The following is a 20,541-nucleotide window of genomic DNA, read 5'->3' on the forward strand; positions in this document are numbered from 1 at the left end:
ATATAATCATGACGTTAAAACATCCTCGTGAAGATATTTTTCAGTCGCTTCTATCGGCCTTGGCATTTTCAATACGATTGTCGTGTTATTGTTTCCAAATTGGGTTACAAATGTGAATTGGTTTATTCCCCATTCAGAACATAATACAGAAATTAGTATTCCGAAGCTCGACCACTGGCGTTTTTAGCACTCCACAATTATTGGAATTATGGTTGCTAGATCTAGAAGCTCATTGATTTTACATTACGAGTTATTTTGAAAATATTTGAATTCATTGATAAGGGAATGCACTCTTCATGCATACATGAACATGGTGATCAACACAATAATTTAAATCGCCTCTCTGATAGACGTCAGAGTTCTGAATTGAGTGTGTATTGTTCACACAGTGAAGTCAGCTGGATTTGGAACACGTGGGACAGGGCGTTTAGAAATGTGATTTACCTAACTTTGGAACTAACTTGTCGATGAAGGTAAGTTTGCACTGCAATTATAACAACAAATATGTCTTTGGTTGTGGTTAGCCTTACTTACAGTCAATGTATTTAGTTTATTGGGCCCACACACGTTCCATTAGCGTGGTTATGAAAGCATATTCACCCGGCCCCATGTTCTTATCGAGTTAAGGTTTCCGTCCTCAGGTAAATTCTACTCAGCTGGGCCCAATCAATAGAACCAGTCTTTATCTCCAGAGATCCGGAGAGGGAGACTAGCTGTATCGATTGGTCCCAGCTGAGTCCATTCTCCGAATAGTTGTGTGTTTTAAGTGAAAAGCAGGACGATGAATAGTGTCCAGAAACATAATAATTGTACTCTATATTTTCAGTGACATTTTACATTACAGTGCATACCCAAATGCTGTCAAAAACTTCTGTCTAGTTACCAAAATTTCAATGTGGAGGGGTCCGAAATAAAGCCGCCTTTGTCGGAATTGTTACAATGACATGTGTACAAACACGAACTGCACATGTGAGTAGACCCTTACTTACTTACTTACCTACTCATGGAACTGAGCCCTTCTGTAGGAGCCGCTATTTCTGCAGTTACTCAAGAATTTCCCAGCATTTTATGGAACCCGAAGGTTCATTGCCGTGTTCACAAGAGCCCCCCGCTGGTCCCTATCCTGAGCCAGATCTATCCAATTCATGCCATCCCAGCCTATCTCTCTAAGATCCATTCTAATATTAACATCCACCTACGTCTTGGTCTTCCCTGTGGTATCTTTCCTTCGGGCTTTCCGACCAATATCCTATACGCATTCCTCGTTTCCCCCATTCGTGCTACATGACCTGCCCACCTAGAGTCTAACTTCAATTAAATTATGTTTGTCTAATTTCAATATACACAGCCTAAGAATTCTTGAGAGAAGAAGTTGAATTGAGAGCGACTTAAGAGACTGGAGAATGTTACGTAAGCCGGAAGTGGATTTTTACTAGTATATCCTGTTTTTCTTCCCCTTTCTTCTCCTACTTTTGATGTCGTTAGTTTTCACTGCTAAATTGACCTGTATATTTCCGATTCAGAAACAGACTTTAGGCTGTCATCTTATTTGGGATCCTGAGGCGGTGAAATAGACCTTTCAAAGCCTCTTACCTCAGAACGACAAGATATCTCTTTCAAATTCTCTCAGGAAGCTTTGTACCCACGATCCCAGCGTTCCACCAACTGAATACCATAAGCAATCATATCTCGTGGCGTGTGTGTGATGTGCTTACCGTGTACTCTTCACTTCACGTTATTACAGGGAGTTAGTCAAGGAATCTGGCAAACGTACAGGGAGGAACAGCCCAGCTCTGTTACAAAGCCTGACGGATTTATGTAGGATGTGAGATTCTGAAAAGTTCTATCTTCTGCGATATAGCACACTGTAGTCTAATGAAAGTCAACAGATGTTTCGGAAGAATATGTCGCTTCCATCTTCAGAATCACCAGGCTCTGCTTTCTCTCTGCTCCACGACGTTTTCTTGCTTGGTTTATTCTTGACCGAGTCGATATGTTCCTCCAGTAACGTCGGTTGGCTTTCAGTGGTCTGCCTGCAGTTATGTTCCATAAGACAGATCCTTCACGTCGGATGTACATGGGAGGATAACACTGAAAGAAGTTCAGTGAGGTCACATGTGAATTTTAGTAAATATTAGATTGCTTTCATACTTGCAGTTTTATTTAAGAATCTGTTACATACATACATATATTTGTATGGGAGCACTGATGTATACCTCAGAGAACCTCAGTCATGGCAGACTCGGAACGGGAACCTCTGGAATATGTCAGAAGTGCAAAGGCTTGAGCCAACATGGCTGCCTGACTAGTCCTGCAATTTCTCGGATTGTTATCGACAAACTAGGGCAGCAATCGGTCGGAAACTTCACCAGATACAAGTAACAAATGCGAACATTTACAGCGCAGTTCCCCAACTTCGGCTATGTTACAGATAAGAATGCATGGCCTGAATTCTGTTTTGTTCCTCTGTAAACATCACGACTCTAAGCAGCAACGGGGACAAATGGAAAAGATCAACTGCGTTCTGTCTCTACTGTGTCAAAGTATGGAGGGATTAAGAACGTGGAAAATAGGAAAATAAGAAATTTCAGGATAAAAGGGATCTCTGATAGCATGCAAGAAGTCCACCTGTTGGCATCACTGAAGTGATGCCGTCATAAGGTGTTTATATGGACCAATACGTCATTCTAAGGTAGTTGCTTGATTATTTTTCAACATATCATTCGAACCGCGTCATCATATGTGTGGTCTCGGTAAACACAGGATTTGAAGATGCCAGGGAGTACAGCCCTGCGAAACGTTGGCCTCTCTCTGGACTAGATGCGGCTACATCCCAGAAAACCGTCCACCGCACTTAAGACTTTCCTTCCATATATGATGACGTACGCTGACACATATCTTGGACAAAAAATAAATAGACTTTTTGACAGCTCATTTATTCTGACTTGGAATAATTATGCCGAAAGCTCATATGTCTTCAAGGACATGTGTAGTGAAACGAAGTTTGGAACGAGGTGCGGATGACAAGACTGAAGGTTCAGGCTTAAATTAATGTAGTTCGATATGGACAAAATTATGATATTATTGCTGTTTATATCTTCTACCTCACTTTGCTTAATTTTTATACCGTCAAGATGAAGACAATGAGATCCTCCGAAATGTCTCACAACTTTACCGGAAATCTGATACCATGTCTCAAAGCAATTCCTTTTCATTGATATGGAAGTTTAAATTTAGTGTCCACATGTAAGATTTGAGGCTTTCACGGCGGTGACTATGAAGAAAGCAGTCTTTTGGGATGTGGCACCTNAATGTCCACATATTTGTAGTACATAAAACATGTCAGAAAAGATACTGTCACGTGTTCAGGGTTCCGTGACTGACAATAACGGGTTCTGAATTGGATGACTGGATTTATTGGCACTTCTATTACAGTTACAAACAATTATACCAACTCACAAATAATGATTGAGACTGGCTTCATTCCTTACTTAACCACGAGCGTCTTCTCTTCCACTGTGACTGATTTGTTTCTGGTTTAAGAGTCGGTCACTTCTTCAGCTGCCTTTGTCCGCTGGTTAAGGTAGGCCGCACACCGCCATTCGCCAAGACATGTAACAGTCAAGATATGATCTCTGCGACATAACGCAAAGAAAGGAGGAAATTTGAAACGAACGACATTATGAAAACCGCCGCACACCGGTCCGAGTCATGATATTGATGTCAACTTCTTGCTGACGGATCAGAAATGAAGCAACACTGCGTCTTTTGTCTCATGTCTTGATGTTTGTCATGACTTAGTTGGAGTGCGGCCGGGGCCGCGCCATAGCTCAAGCGGTTAGTCGCTGGCTTCCCTCCTCGGCGGCCCGGGTTCGATCCCGGGTCTGGTCAAGTGGGATTTGTGGTGGACAAAGTGGCGCTGGGGCAGGTTTTCTCCGAGTACTTCGGTTCCCCTGCCAACCTTTATTCCATCAATTGCTCCACAATCACCCTCACCTATCATCTGGGGCTGGTACAATAGGCCAGAAGTGGCCACAGTAAAAGGGAGTCAGTCCCACCCGACTAGCAATAAAAAGAAATCGTGTGAGGCCGCCCTAACACTCCACAGCTGAACACTGAGCTCTCTTAGGATTGAATTACGACTGTATAATGACTTCTCACGTATGAATCATTTTCTGCTCTACTTGGCTCCTTATGTAGCCTGCCGGAGACCATGGAGAATGTCTGTTGCCTGGCTGGTGTCATGGAAACGTGCCTTGAACTGAACTGGTTTTAGGGATCTGCCTTCATAGCAACATATATTAACTCTGTGTCTATTCGTCTCTGCGGGAGCGTGCTTACCGATCCCTTGCCCAGTAGTGTTTGTATTCGTCACAATACTTTGATTGAGCGTAAACCTGCCTTTTCGGAAATCACACGCCGTTCTTTCAATGTAGGACAAAACTGAGGTAAAATTGTCTCCAGTGGGGGCAAATGGAAGGCCGAGTTAACATAGACGAGAATCTCCTTAAGAATTTATTATTTTCTGCTAATATAATTCTGCTCAGTACAGCATTGCCTGTAACATGAGGAGGGGCATTCCTGTTACAAGTGAAAGGATGAAGCTCGGCCGTCAGTACGCTTGCGCAGAACAATTCAAAGAACTGTAGTAATAAGAAGAAAATGACAGGCGAATAGAACAGAATTGAAATATATAATGCTGAATACATATATATTGTAAGCTTCTAATCTGTATATAAATGTGCTGTGAATAGTGGGACACAGAACTGTATTCCTTTTCAAGTAAAAACGTAATGTTTTAGCGTGGTTTTATCAGCCTGTTTTTGTATGTAATTCTCTGTACGTTTATCACCTTTTCGTTGTTATCTACTTCAAATGATTATTAGAAGGAATGTCTGAGTTATGTTGCGAAAGTTGTGTGCCTGCTGATGGCCGACAACATATAACCGAAGTTCATATTCAAGGACATACATTGCCGGTAATCCGACACAATGTTGTCACGTGTACGGTGTTTGCGTTACTGTTAATAACGGTTTCTGGAATAGATGGATAGACCTGTTAGACACTCACAAGTTGTAACTACAAATAATTTTAATACTGTATAGATTACTATAAACGTAACACATAAAATAATATCTTCAGCTTCTGCTTACTAGTCGTTGCTAGGTAACGAATATTCAACTGCCTTCAGAATCTCAGGCTCCTGTCTGTATTTCTCACTGATCTGACTCTGCGTCTCTCAGAGTCAAAGTCAAAGTTATGTTACGGTCAGTCTGTCTTGGAATAACGCACCCATCTGGGGCTTAAGAACATATTTTTATTACTGTCAAACAACTGTGGGTTTGTGAGATTCTAGGTTTTCACGGCGGTGACTATGAAGAAAGCAGTCTTCTGGGATTTGGAACCGTGTATATGTGGTGTTAACCGACGTTTCGGAGGTACGTATCGCCTCCATCTTCAGGGTAGAAGGAAAAATATAAGAAATCCGCAAGCGAAGAGACCATGAGAACCGGTAAAATCAGACTGGTGTTGGAAATATACACAACTGTGTATTTTTCCTTCTACCCTGAAGATGGAGGCGATACGTTCCTCCGAAACGTCGATTAACACCACATATACATGGTACCAAATCCCAGAAGACTGCTTTCTTCAATTGTGGGTTTGTTGATGTGGGGCACACTGTCTGACCAGAGGACAGGTCTGTCATTTATAATTATTGCTGGGCCTAGCCAGAGCAGTCATTCTTGGGTACAAGTCTCATGGGGCTTGTGACCATATTTTACTGTCTCAGATTTGAAACTTCCTTTTCCTCGCCTCCTACGGCTCTCAGGGCAACGGTGGACGTATTCAACACTGTCTCCACACGGGATATTATCAGATATTCACGAATGTACTGCCTTTTATTTGTGCTAGGCGGCCGGAATAGAAATCACCGTGTCCCGGGTTTTCACATTTTGCAATAATATTTAATTAAACATGCGGAATGTTTTTTAGGTCCTACTTTACAGACGGAAACATTTGCTGTGTTTTATGTGTCTCCAATATAATCTACTTGCAATTAAACTGTAATGGGGCACGACACTGTCGGTCTGTCTGCCCGCCCACCTAACCATGTTTTGACTGGCAGACTAGTGGACAGATTTAGACTAAATTATGTATTATGGGTCTACACTGCTCATAGATTGTTCTTGGTCACAAATTACTGTATTAAATCTAATATGACTATCGATATCGGAGCGACATCCTTCTAAAAGTAACTTCTTAAGATAATTCAGTAACCAGTAAACCCATTGGTAGAATTTTAAAATTGAAATAACTGGGAAGGAGTGTTGCAGATCTAAATTGCATTCACGAAGGATATGAAGGCATTGCTTTGCCGGCTTCTGTGTCATCTTTGCTGAATCTGATGTTCTCACTGCATTGACTAACAAGATTTCGGACTTCTGGGTTGAAATTCCAAATCGCATGGTAGATACACTGCCACAGTCAATAAGTTCGTGGAATTGCCGCAAAGCGTCATACTGGAATTACCCGCCAATGTGTTTCAGCAATGTTTTCGACAGCTATATCAACGTTGGCAGACTTGTATAGAAGCCAAAGACAACTATTTTGAGGGCCGATGTTGATCTGCGTAAGTGTATGTAAATACCTTTTAATACGATGAGATAAAACCACATTCCACTAACTTAATGACTCTACCACGTATATTGGCACGGCATATCGAGTTATACGAGATTTGACGAGATTTATGGCACATATAAAGATGGATCTAGTCAAGGTCGCAACATTGCAGATCATATGTTTACAGTTGGGTAAATATTAGAAAAGCCGGTCACGGTAGCCGAGCGGTCTAAGGCATGTACTGTCTTCGCTCGCTTGGAAACGGGGATCGTGGGTTCGAATCCCACTCAGGGCATGGATGTTTAGTTTGTGTGTGTGTGCGTTTTTCTGTGTTTGTGTACAGGTAGAGGCCTTGCGACGAGCTGATCACCCTCCCAAGGAGTCCTACCGAATGTGTAAGAACTAGAAAAACCGAAGTGAACGGAGGAGTTCATGGAGGTAGGCCTAGGCCCACTGGGGCTGTAGTGCCGAGGAAAAAAATATTAGAAAAATCGTGTGAATATGTCAGTTTACGTCAGTTATATGACGACTTCAGACAAGCATTTGACAACATTGGCCGGTTTCAGAAAATAGAAGCAGTGAAGGAATTTAGTATGCCTGCTAAGTTATTATCTCTTGCAAAAATGACATTGTCAAAAATATAAAATACAGTTAAACCCAAGAATAAATTGTCAGGAAGTTTTAAACAGATTGTGGTATCAGACAAGGAAATTATCTATCCACATTTTTTGTTTAAATTGGTCTAGGAAATGTGTGGAGTACGCGGTAGCGTAGTTGGTTGAAGCATTATGCTACAAGAGCAGGAAGGTTGCCGGTTCGATTCCCGATGAAGTAATTAGATGTTTCGGTTGACCTAAACGTTCCAGCCGCACTATGGCCCTGGGAACGATTCAGCCTCTAACAGAAATGAGTACTAGGATCTTCCTTGTGGGTAAAGTTCAGCTGGCGCGTAAGGCTGACAACTTCGACCCGAATATTCGGAAAATGAGAGAGCCTCGACGTCTCACAACCCTATTGGCCTCCATGGCTTCTTACAGGAAAAGCTTTACCTTTACCTGTACTTGTATTTAGAGAAGTTGATGAGAAATATAACAATTAACCCTTGACATACAGTTTTCAATGGAACTAGGCTATTTATAGCCTATGCTGATGACGTAGCAAGGATTGGTGGAACAGTTGGAGCACAAAATAAAGGGTGACCTATTAATATGTGCCAGTATAAAGCAGTAGTGACTGTTTAATCATCAAAACAGTTGATTAATCGTCATAATGTTTCCTTTACCTGTCCAAAGAAAGTCCGAAACAAAGCCTGCCCATGTCTCAATAACTAAGCTAGTCGTTCAACATAGTTCCAGGAGGCTCAACAAGTAGACTGCGTTGCAAGCGTGGCTTCAATGGAACGCTTACGAATTGTCAAAATGCGTGGCGCACAGCTGCGCGTGGTGCGAATGTTGCATAATGGGCTGATCATGTGTTTCCAAGTCATATGTGTGGCGTATTGGCCAATTCGGTCTCTCATCGGTTAACTGATTAGGGGTGGCATTTGGTTAACCTAATTTGAAATATTTCGAATTTTATTATTTGTTTTATTTTTTAATTAATTTAACGGCTCTGTCAGTAAATAGTATGTTCCCGTGTAGTTAGACTACAGGGAATAACAAATCGAAAAATGTGGAGGGAAGATGTCTTTTTCTTAATTAAATTAATATCGAGAAATTTCCTAGAATGACTGAGGAAATCTACGAATAATATAAGTCGATATTCTAGCCAAAATTCCAACGGGTTGACGTCAGAATGCATGTCAAAAGCATTAGTTTCCGGGTCAACTTATTTTGTTTTGGAGAATTGTGTTCATTTCGGTATTTCCGCTGCAGTTTATACATCGTCAGTTAAGACAGAGTAGTGATCGGAAGTTAATTAATTGGGTGGAATGCGTAATTCCGTATTTCGAGTTTTTTTCTTCATTCTCCGTATGGAAACGGGTGTAATGACAAGGAAATCTTTTTCTTTCAATGGCTCTTCCAGGACCCAGGCCCTGTTTTCAGTTTCGTAATCAATTTTCACCAACTGTAGGACTCCTTGGATGAATGATGAGCCCGTTGCAAGGTCGCTGCCTAAACACAGGACAATATAAACAGAGAATAAACGCATACAGACAAACCAAATATCCATGCCCTGAGTTGGATTCGAACCCACGATCCCAGCGTCTGTGCGAGCGAAGACCGCGTGGTTTCTGTGACAGGCTGAGGAACCAAAATAGAGGCCTAAATGAGAACATATTATTTTCAAATTCCAGTTTTTAGCGTTACCATTACACGAATTTTGGACTGAAATGCTCAATTAATGTCAAATTGGCTGTTTATATGTTGCGAAATCAAACTACACATGACATTTCTATTTCGTGAGAACCAGAATGACTTTACAGGTCCGAAGGTAATAACAGGCAACATGTGTTATCTTATCTTGTTCGTAACTTGAGCAGTGTGTGTACATGCCTAGTGGGCAAAAAGTGACACACTACACCAGCGTACGTGAGAGAAAGTAGTGGCAACAGTTAGTGCTCTTCCAGTGTCCAATAGTTAGCCATGTCTGGGAACAAGGAAAAGTGGTCTAGACCAAACTCAGTTCCCTTGCCTACAGTATGGAGGCAGTGCAGCGGTCTAAGGGAGACGCCGGATGGCACGGTACCAGAATTTCGAATTCAAGATGTTCCGGAACACATGCATGAAGATATCGTCAACTTCATGACAACTCACTTCTGCAGGGACGAAGTAACATGCGCCTGCGTCAGGATACTTGAGGACCCTGTGTCAACTGCAGAACTGCAAGACATATGGAGGATGATGCTGAAGCAAAACGTGTCACTTGTGGCTATCGTGGGGCATAACGAAGAAGAGAATCCGCCAAAAATCGCAGGTTGCAACATCATGGGAGTCTCGTTCAAGGACGAGAACCATACAAGTGATATGGTAAATATAGAGATATGAATGCGGGGTAATTAGTGGAGGAAATCACACGACTAGAAGTATTGGATTAATGATAATATTCCAAACAATGAAAATCTTCATAATTTCGTATCAGGTACTACGATCTTATCGAGAAAGGAGGAGCGCGAGGATATGCAGTGAACCTGGCGGAAACGTCACAATCAAACACGTCACTCGTTCCACTTCCGGTTGGGAGGTTAGGGTGGGAGGGAAGACATTATCACAAATTGTTTTAAATGTGACGTTTCGAAAGAAATTGTGGCAACTAAATTCCTTTGGGCGCGGTGGAAGACGTGGCAGTGATTCACTCTTACATGATATTCTGTAGGTCTCGGGTTTATATCTCAGCAGGGAGGTACGGGCCGCCACAACTTCTGTCAACATACTTTGCAGTTAATATTTAATTTATTATCTCACCATTCGACGCAGTGTAATCCGAGTACTGAAAGCGTTTTCATTGAAAACAAGTAAGTCTGAAACTGCATGAATTGAAAACTGTAGCATTTCCTGGTATTTTTATATGGCCCTTGAACACAACAAATTCCAAGTAAATAAACGAACATTAATGTATTAACACTTGTTTATTATTCTCTATCTGCTACATGTTTCGATCCAGCTGGATCATCATCAGGCAATTTTCATGATCTATCACTTGCTATCGACATTTACCTCCCTCCAAAGCCGCGCCATAGCTCAAGCGGTTAGTAGCTGGCTTCCCACTTCGGCGGTACGGGTACGAGCCTGGGTCTGGTCATGTAGGTTTTGTGGTAGACAAAGAGGCGCTGGGGTAGGTTTTCTCCGGGTACTTCGGTTTCCCCTGTCACTTTTCATTCCACCAATTGCCCCACAGTCACCATCATCTATCGTCTGGGGCTGGTACAGTAGGCCAGAAGTGGCCGCAGTACCTAGTGGGCTCAGTCTGTCATCACTAAGAAGAAATATATCCCTTCAAAATAATTCAATTATAAAATTAATTAATAATTATTTGACAGTAAAAAGTTGAACATTTTGACACATTTGAAAAAAAAAAAATTTAAAGTTTTAACCTTTATGACTAATATTACAATTTAGTAACACAACGAGACGTAGAAATTGGTAACGAAATTTATATTATTAATATGGATCATTATTAGAACACAGTTCAGTAACGAGTGATATATCATGAAAATTTCCTGATGATGATCCAGCTGGATCGAAACATATAGCATATAGAGAATAATAAACAATATTAATACAATACTGTGCAATATTTTGATAGAGCTAGAATACCCATGAAGTAGTTATGCTGATTAAAATGTGTTTAAACGAAATTGATAGCAAGGTAAACATTTGTCTGATAAATTTGCTGTCCAGAATGGTCTAAAACAAGGAGATGCTTTATCGCCACTCCTTTTCATCTCTGTCATTAGGAAGGTCCAAGAAGACCAGGTGAGACTGAAATTAAATGGGACACATCAGCTGTTGGTCTCTGCTGAAGATGTGAATCTACTGGGTGATGATTTAGATACCATAAAGAAAAACACACAAACTTTAATTGACGCAAATTTAATTGACAGAGAAAACTAAGTATATGTTGCTGTCTCGGCACTAAAATGCAGGGCAAAATCATGACATAAATGAAAATGTGGTACATTTCAAATATTTGGGAACAACCATGACAAATAAAAAACCGTTATTTAGGAGGTAATTAAGAGGAGATTGAACTCGGGTGATGCTTGCTACCATTCAGTCTAGAACATTTTGTCTTTTCATCTGCTGTCCAAAAACATTAAAAATTAGAATATACAAAATTATAATTTTGCCTATGGTCTTGTATGGGTGTGAAACCTAGTCTCTGATTTTAAAAGAGGAACATAGGCTTAGGGTGTTTGAGAACAGGGTGCCAAGGAGAATATTTGGACCGAAGAGAGTTTAAGTGACAGGAGGTTGGAGAAAACTGCATAATGAGAAGCTTCATAACTTGTACTTTTCTCAAAGTATAATTAGAATGTTCAAGTCAGGGAGGATGAGGTGGGCACCGTTCCCAGGGGTACTTCGGTCGTGTAAATTCCGTAGCGTGACATATTCTGCTGTTTCGTCACTGTTTATTGTGACGTATCCTTGTAACAAACGTAACTTCTGGGTAAATTATTCCGGCATATAGCGGACGTGCCACAGTACTTTCGATAATGCACTATTCACCGATAGCAGTTGTCAGGACGGTAGGAGTAATGTTATGACCATGGTTCGTAAAAAATATGAGCAGATACAGAAGAAGAAAACTTTGAGTTTTCCGAGAAAACTCTCAAGAATTTTAGTGCAGGAATTTTACAGTCGGTTAGTTGATCAACAAAAACAGATTATGAGATTAAAAACGTCAAAGATAGTGTAACAGATCTTCGTACCTTCACCTCTTCTTAAGTTACGCAAAGATAACCTTACTGTAACGGAGAAAACACGTGGAAATATGCGGTGTGTGTTAATATAAAATACAGGAAATTCCTGGAGGCAAAGCTCATCATTTTGCAGTTCTGCAACAACGAGAGGAAAATTTAACGAAAATGAGAAAAATATAGTATAAATTACTATGAGATATTACCAACAATAGATATTGTTACAAATTTCAATGCTGAAATATGGTACCATCCGAAATATTGTCACGTATATGAGTGACTATAGACGGGGTTTGTATTGGTAATTGGATTTACTTTATATTTACAGATCGTGACTACAAGCAACTATAGCACTATCGCTAATTCACACACTATACAGTTCACTACAGCACGTACTAAGTCTTCTCAGCACCGGCTGTCGCCTGGTAACGGCTTTCAACACCGTAGCTTCCTCAGCTTTCTTCTTCACTTCCTTACTAACTGGCGACTGTCTCATAGCTCGCTCCAGTCTGGAGGCCATCTCACACGAACCTCTTACCCTCTCGTAAACAAAGTCAAAGTCAGAGTCACATTGCGATAGTCAGTAAGTCTTGGTGTCGAGTACCATCTAGGGCTCGTGAGCGCATATTTATTACTGTTTGACAGTTACGGTCTTTTTTTTTTTGTGGGGCACCCTCTCTGACGAGAGGTCGGGTCTGTCATTTATACATGCTGGTGACCCTCGTGTCCAAGTATCTGGCGTTTGTAAACTATAGGAACACTTATGATTATGTACATATCTACATGACTGATACTCTCATTCAGGACTTGCTCAAGTGTATTGCGTAGCAATGACTCACAGCTCTCAACTTATCATACCAGGGGGTGTGAGTGGATCCAGGATTCTTAAACTCATCGTGATGTCTGCCAATGTGCGGTGAGCCAAACGCACTTAACCGTCCGCTGAAAGATACAAATAGAGCGTTTAATATTGAATCCATCAATTTAAAACTTTATAAAATAAATCACTTTCTATATATGAATGGTCTCACGCTGTGTTTCAGTTCAGAGGAACAACTTCACGAACTCATAGATATAAATAATTAATTACGCAGTTCTGTTTCATGTGGATTTTGTGAGAGAGATATTGGAGACAGACATTAATTTAGGCTGAAAGGTTACGCCAGATAATGATGCGTGATTGAAAACATGACAGAGCAGGTTTACATGTTCATTTTTTATGTAACTATGCGGTATCTGTCGCAGAAAGATAAAGGAACAAAAGCCACTGAATGCCGAAATAAAAAATTAATACGATGCTAATGACTTGCCTAAATTTTACAAATTAAATTTTGGAAATATGTATTGTAGCCTGTAGACCCATTGCTAGGTAACGACTTCAAATAACTGCTTCTATCAGGCAATAGTAGCAACGGTTTCCTAACATGCAACACTTTAGTAACTGGGAAGCGACGTTCTTTACACGGTCCTTGCAACAGCTATGCAACGCAACAATAGAAGAGCTGTTGGTAGAAGTGTTTTCTACACGGTTCGTGCCAAGGTGTTATAAGCAGGACAAGTCTAGAATTCATGTAGTTGTGAGAGAGTGGCCAGCCAATAAGAACGTAAACACGGAAGTTGAGGTATCAATTGCATTGGCAGCCGTTACCAGACAACGACTGCTGAAGACACAGCAGACTGAGAAGGCTTAGAGCGTGTTGTAATGGACTGGTGAGTATGTGAATTAGCAGTAGCTCTGTAGTTACTATTAGTTACGAGTTGTTTGCATAGGTGTTCAATAAATCAAATTATCATTCCGAACCCCGTCTGTGGTCGCACTTCATACGCGTGACAATATATATTCTGTCTATTTCGGCATATTTCTTTGGAGCCATAAAATGGTCACATATGAATAAAGAAAATACCTTTAGAACTTATCACGTTGGAATGCACCACCAACACAAGAACATGGCAGAATGGACGTCATGGATGTACTCCACCCTTGTGATTCAAAAATGGAAAACTTGACATGGTACCGTAACAGCAAGCATCTACAATATACAGGGTGTTCGAATTCTTCTTAAATCTAACTTGGAATTCACGCCAATGTACTATTGTTATAAATGCGATTGGTACTCCACTGGAAGCGGACAGACGTACTTGAGGTTAATCCAGATCTAGATTAAGAGATGGTTAATAAAGATGTCTGTAAAAGGAAGATAAAGAGAGGAAAAGAGCATGAATTTTGTCAGTTCTCCGAGAATGAACGATTCACAGAAAGTCTGTAATAAGCGACTGGTTGGAAATTGGTAGATTTGGAAGATGTGGGAAGTCCGGTGAAACCCTTTAATATCTTTGCATGTTTGTCGGTATGTTGGTATCTCTGAGATGTTAGTACTGTCAACGTCGGCTCTTCACGTAAAGTGCATCATTCGGCCGGACGCAGATCACCTGTTAACGTTGTTAGTAGGAAATCTCATACACTTGAAAATAAATGTATTTCTCTCATACTTATTTTGTAACTGTCATGGTGCTTCCTGATTTCTTGTTCAGTAAAATGTTAATTTCATTTTATATAAATATATAGAGTTCTCAACGGGTTCATTGTTATTGTTATTGTTAACGTAGTTGGTTGAAGCACTATGCTACAAACCGGAAGATTTCGGGTTCGTTTTTCGATATTACTGAATTTTTCAATCTACCAAATTATTTCAGCCCCACTATGGCCCTGGGGTCCACTCAGCGTCTAACAGAAATGAGTACCAGGAATCTTCTTGGGGGGTAAAGGGCTGCCGGTGCATAAGGCTAACAACCACCCCGTCATCTGTGAGCCGATTTTCTAGAAATTGTGGGAGCCTCGACGTCTCACAACTCTATGGACCGCCATGGTCTGTTACATGGATAGCTTTTTACCTTTTACCTTCAGATGAATCGAAACATTTTACGAGATCCAAGCAGAAATATCGTATTTACACATGTATAGGCCACACATTTTTTGCCAAAAATTCAAGAGGAAAACTGGGGTGCGCCTTATATTAGAAATATTCAAAATCACGCTTCATTTAAAAAAAAAATATATTCATAATTAGTAATACAGGGTGTTCTACTCCTGAAATAATATTCCAAGAAAATTATTTTTTCTATAATTTCTGTCTGAAAATTGTGCTGCGGCCTATACACGCACGCGGCCTATACATGCGTAAATACGGTATCCGCTGAATGAGGCTGCGTAAGTTGAGTACCACTCGCTTCATGTATACTTTTGCAATGCGTAACACCGTTGCAGTGACTGACACGACACTGTACTATTTATTCCTCCAGTTCAAAGGATTACGCCTCAGAAACATATCAAGATTCGTTTTGGATCTCGTATCAGAGAGAGTCAATATGTACGAGCACTATGGTGTGGAGGAATACATGTCAGCCCTGGGTCTCTGTGTCGATCCAGTGTTTCGGTGTCAAGGACTTGGGCTGGAGTTACTCAAAGCCAGGTTCGACCTGGGTAAAGCCGTGGGTCTGAAAGCCACTACGACTGTCTTCACTGCAGAAGCATCTCAGAGACTGGCGCACAAATTGGGAATGGAAGTATTAACAGAAATTTTGTATGAAGACTGTAAAATAGATGGAAAACCAGCATTTCCGAACATTAAAGGTAAATCAATGAAGGCCATGGGGAAAAGAATTGAGTGATAATACTTCTGATAAGATCCCAAATAGACCGGAATAATTACGTAACACAATTTATATTTCTTTTCACGAAACTTTAAGGTTTGTTGTCATTTCCAGTGGTTAATATTTCTTTTCATGACACTTTAAGGTTTGTTGTCTTTTTCAATGGTTGTGTTCATCTGCCAGTGTTTTCCGTGTTGTTTTCCATGATGTATTGTTAAAGAAAAACCAAGAGTATATTGTGTAGCTTCAAGTGTTCAAGAGATGGTGGAAATTTAATTTGTTTCATTTTGGTCCGTCACACTAACAGTTACAATTATAAAAGACAAGTCCCAATGTGACTATTTCAGTTTTCTCACTTGATGATTCACTAGCCTTACATGTTTCGATCCATGTGGATCATCTTNGTTGTGTAGTTGGACAATACATGTGTATTTGATATGACAACTGTTGTGATAGTGGTTCATAAAAAGTGTTTGATGCCTCTGAAGATGATCCAAATGGATCGAAACATGTAAGGCTAGTGAATCATCAAGTGAGAAAACTGAAATAGTCACATTGGGACTTGTCTTTTATAATTGTAGATGGTGGAAACATTTCTTTAAACATCTTCGCAAACGAAACATGTTTATTACTATCAGAAAAATCGAAACACCTATGGAATTATCTCAAGCATAACATGAAATGTATAAATATTTTCACTGCCTCGAAAGAATAACTGGTGTAATGTAAAATGTTTGTCAAGATCAACTCTGTCTGTGAATCTGTATTGTCGTGATGGTGTTGGCCGTTAGTTTACGCAGACCTTGCATTCCGAACAACTAAATTTCTTCATTACACTATTGTCAGTCTACGAACTGTCTCACAAAATGTTTAATTGTAATATGTATTTATACATGTAATTACTTACTTACGGAGGTCAGCCCTTCTTGAGGAGAAGCCAAATCTGCAGCTACTCAAGAATTTCCCAGCATTTTATGGAACCCGAAGGTTCATTACAGTGTTGACAAGAGCCCTCCGCTGGTCCCTATCCTGAGCCAGACCAATCCAATTCATACCATCTCATCCTATCGCTCTAAGATCCATTTTAATATTGTCCACCCATCTACGCCTTGGTCTCCCCACCAATGTCTTATTCGCATTCCTCTTCTCCCCCACTTTAGATTAAGTCCTTTATCCAGAGGATACGTCCAGGTCCGAGGTTTTGTGTGCATTTTCGCAACAAGTTTATTTTTTACGGTGAACAGTTGTTAGCCCCACAACCAACCACCAAGCTGGAGGTCAACCCCTTGTCGGCTGTCCGCGACTGCATGTTCAATATATTCGCAGCTTCCTTCCATCCGCAACCTGAGGACCCGCCATGACGTGGTGATAAGAAACACATNCTATGTTAAAAGGCGGAAAGTCGCGGGTTCAAGTTCTATTAAGTGGGTATTTTTCAATTGACCTAATTCTTAAGGCTGACATACTTACCGCCATCTGTGAGCAGATTGTCTAAAGAAAATGTGGGTGCCTCGACGTCTCACGACCCGATGGGCCTTCACGGCCTCTTACAAGGATAGATTTACCTTTTACTGTTTACTGTAACAACTGATCTCACTCAGGGCACCGCAAAATGTCTACATCCGCCGATACCGTACGTTATGGGGGTATCCCCAAATGTCATTAATTACTGTTTCCTTGGTTATTATAGCTTTGAGTGCTGATGGCTGTATCAGCCATATTGTTTTCAAAGGAAAGTATGTGCTGTGTGTATGTTCTGCTTTACTTTGATTTCCAGCTACATAATTTCCAGAACTAGGTTGGAGCCAGGCAATTAATTCTCACGGATGATCCCACACTGCGTTCTTCGTCCCTTCCTGCACTCCCCTTACTCCTCCGCCACCGGTCAACAGAAATATTCGTTCTACAGCTTCAGACGAGGAAAGCCGGCAGGAAGGCTAGGTTGCTAGAGGAGGCAATGAGCCCTACCCACATAGCGACTCCTGTTCTCACCGCCAGTTAGAATTCTGTGACCGCCTGAAATCAGCGACTAGAATTTTATAGCAATAAACAATAAAATGGAAGGATTTCTTGGCAACGATTGGTTTTCAATAGGTCTATCTTCTGGGATGAAAGTTTAATCAGTTGAAAGGGAAAGTTTCGGAGGAACAAGTCGCCTCCATCTTCAGGGTTGAAGTCAAGAAAGAAACTGCGGCCGCAAACATTTTTATTTCTCTATTATGCTTGCTGCTTCTTTCGTGCTGGATTCCTGCATGGCTTACTCTTCAACACTGAAGTTGGAGGCACCATTCACCTCCGAAACGTTGCTTGAATTCCAACCGAACACGCGATATTATATCTCAGAAAACATAATTCTTTATTTCCACCACTGGGCCTGCAATTCTAGAATGATTGACTTTCGTTGGATTTAAAAATTTATTGTAAAATGTAGAAAGATTTCTGCAATAAGAAACAGTGTTACTTCGCCAGAAGGAGAAGGTGTGTTAATAGAGAAGATTATGAAGTTTTTGAAAGGAATTTTGCTGTGAGATAGCGGTGAAACCTGTTGGCCATGAGTTACCGCATGCAAGCAGCTGTTGTGTGTACGGAATGAAATGAGCACAAAGAAAGTTTACTGCATTGAATTAAGTGTAAAATAGGGGTTGGAGAGAATACTCTGAAGGCAGTGCACATCGGCTGTGCGCATGTGCATCAGTGTGATTATAGTGATAAGAAAGTGATTGTAATCATCCAGGCTGTATGACAGTACCTCAAGTTGGCCAGATACATTTCCCTTCTTGACTGTTCATGCAGTTACGTTCTCACACGAATTACATGGCAGCCTTGAGACATTCAAGTTCTTCCTCGAGTCCCAGTGGGGTCAAGAATTTTCACTTCTCCACAGCGTTGAGACCGACACTGGGGTCCACCTAACGTTCTATCCCATGGGTAGCGTGGGCTCCTTCCCCGGGAGTAAAACAGCCGTGCAGTGTACATAAAATTAAGAAAGTTTAAAAAGCGGCCGATGTCCAAAGGGCTCTATAGCCATAGTGACAAAATATAGCTTCATTTTACCTTCTCTTTTTCTACAACATAATGGAATATAAATATTATTGTTATTAATGAAATGGAAAGAAATTGTACAGAAGAGGCTATAGCCTATCATGTGGCAATATTTCTCTCTTCTTGCGAGAATGAGAGGAGTAATTCCCCAAGTAATACTCAGGACAGAGAGATTCCATGCTCAGAATCGAAACTAGAACTTTATTAATACAAAGCAAGGTAACTCAACTGCGTTGTGGAATTACAATATGTAACTTCGTCTTATATATATAAGTGTGGGTGTAATTAAAGGATATTAAGCTTGCAGCGCCTCTGATTGGATAACACGGGTATAAAAATAACTTTAGTAAAAGTTTTGCTGTTGCTTGCCTCTACAGCATGGATTTTCAGGTATGTGTGTGTGAGTTATCTGCTTGCTTAAAATTCATTTTAATGTTACCCATACATGTGTTGCTGAGTTGCATATCAGTATCACGGTAAGGGTGATTGTCGTAGAACCGGTTACTCATATGGGTCAGAGCCTTCTGATAAGTTAAAACTTATTACCTTTAACGCACTGCGCAGAAAGGAATTCAGCAGTCGTTGCTTTTGAAATATGAACTAAAAATTGTAATGTCATTGAAACACGACTTTGTTCAAGGCTGACGTAAAGCAGAGCTGTTCTGTTATATAAGTTCAAAACCCAAATTACCTTTTTTGTAAAAAAAATCGCTTAGTGGGGAGTGGAGTCCAACAGTGTCCACTCGGCACGGCGGCCACCGATTGGCCTATTGTAGTGTGCCCCGGGTGATAATTATGATGGAGAATTTGGTGGAATAAAACTTGGCAGGGGAAATAGAAGTACTCGGAGAAAACCCGCCCCAGAGCCACTTTGTCCACCACAAATCCCACTTGAACAGACCCCGGGATCGGACCCGGGCCGCCGCGGTGGGAAGTCATCGACTAACCGCTTGAGCTGTGGCGCGACCTACCTTTCTTGTAACTCTTCATTCATCATTCGGTCGCATAATTACTTATTTCTTACGGTGACATGTTTATTTTTGTCTACCATTTAGTACAGAATAGTCGAAACAGTTCTTCAAGACATACACCTTGGAAGTGTGTAAAATCTTTAGGTCAGATACTTATTCATTCATCTGTAATCTGTCAAGACCTCAGGTCCACAGTCTCTTCCAAAACAGTTCCTCCACTTAATGCGATCTAGAGCTTTCTCCTTCAAATGAAAATATCCTCTTCTGTCCCCAAGGTCATCCAGCATCTTCTTATGTCTTCTTCCTCGTCATCTGGTCACTTCTATCCGCCCCTCTATCTTTCCTTCAATAACTTCTTTTAGAAGGCAGTTACCGCCTAAGATGTGACCAATCCAATTAGCCTTCCGTTTTCTTATTTCGTGTAGGATATTCCTCTGCTCACTGACTCTAATTAACACTTCTTCATTTCTCACATAATCGGTCCAACTGATCTTCTCCATCCTTCTCCAACACCACATTTCGAAGCTTTCCAGGTTTTTCTGATCTACTGCCCTAAGTGTCCAAGTTTCAGCCCCATACAAAGCGATGCTCCAAACGTAGCATTTCACTAGTTTCTTCCTCAAATTTAAGTCCAATTTGCTGGTAAAAGATTTTTCTTCTTGCTAAATGCAGCTTTTTCCATGGCAGTCCTAGATTTAATTTCAAACGTACACCTTCCATCATCTGTTAACAAGCTACCCAAATATTTAAAACATTTCACATTCTCCAGTTGTTTTTGGCCTATCTTTATTGTGACTGGGGTTGGTTGTCTCGAAATTTTCATTACTTTTATTTTCTCCACATTCATTTCCATGCCATAGCACCTTCCAATTTCGATTAGTCTATCAATCATGCCCT

The 20,541-nt window shown here is 40.8% G+C and overlaps 1 protein-coding gene and 1 long non-coding RNA gene across 3 annotated transcripts in view; both read left to right on the forward strand.

Annotated features, from left to right (window-relative positions):
* The window catches only part of LOC117282901, a 442,344-nt gene that overhangs the window by 221,014 nt on the left and 200,789 nt on the right, over window positions 1-20,541 (forward strand). The window lies entirely within an intron of this gene.
* On the forward strand, window positions 9,161-15,893 carry LOC111871795. Its single transcript, XM_023865140.2, has 2 exons — window positions 9,161-9,590; window positions 15,281-15,893. The coding sequence occupies exons 1-2, from the start codon at window positions 9,207-9,209 to the stop codon at window positions 15,647-15,649; spliced, it is 753 nt and encodes a 250-aa protein (XP_023720908.1). The 5' UTR covers window positions 9,161-9,206; the 3' UTR covers window positions 15,650-15,893.

This window comes from Cryptotermes secundus, unplaced genomic scaffold (genome assembly GCF_002891405.2).
Source record: "Cryptotermes secundus unplaced genomic scaffold, Csec_1.0 scaffold873, whole genome shotgun sequence".
In the NCBI taxonomy this organism is placed as follows: Eukaryota; Metazoa; Arthropoda; class Insecta; order Blattodea; family Kalotermitidae; genus Cryptotermes; species Cryptotermes secundus.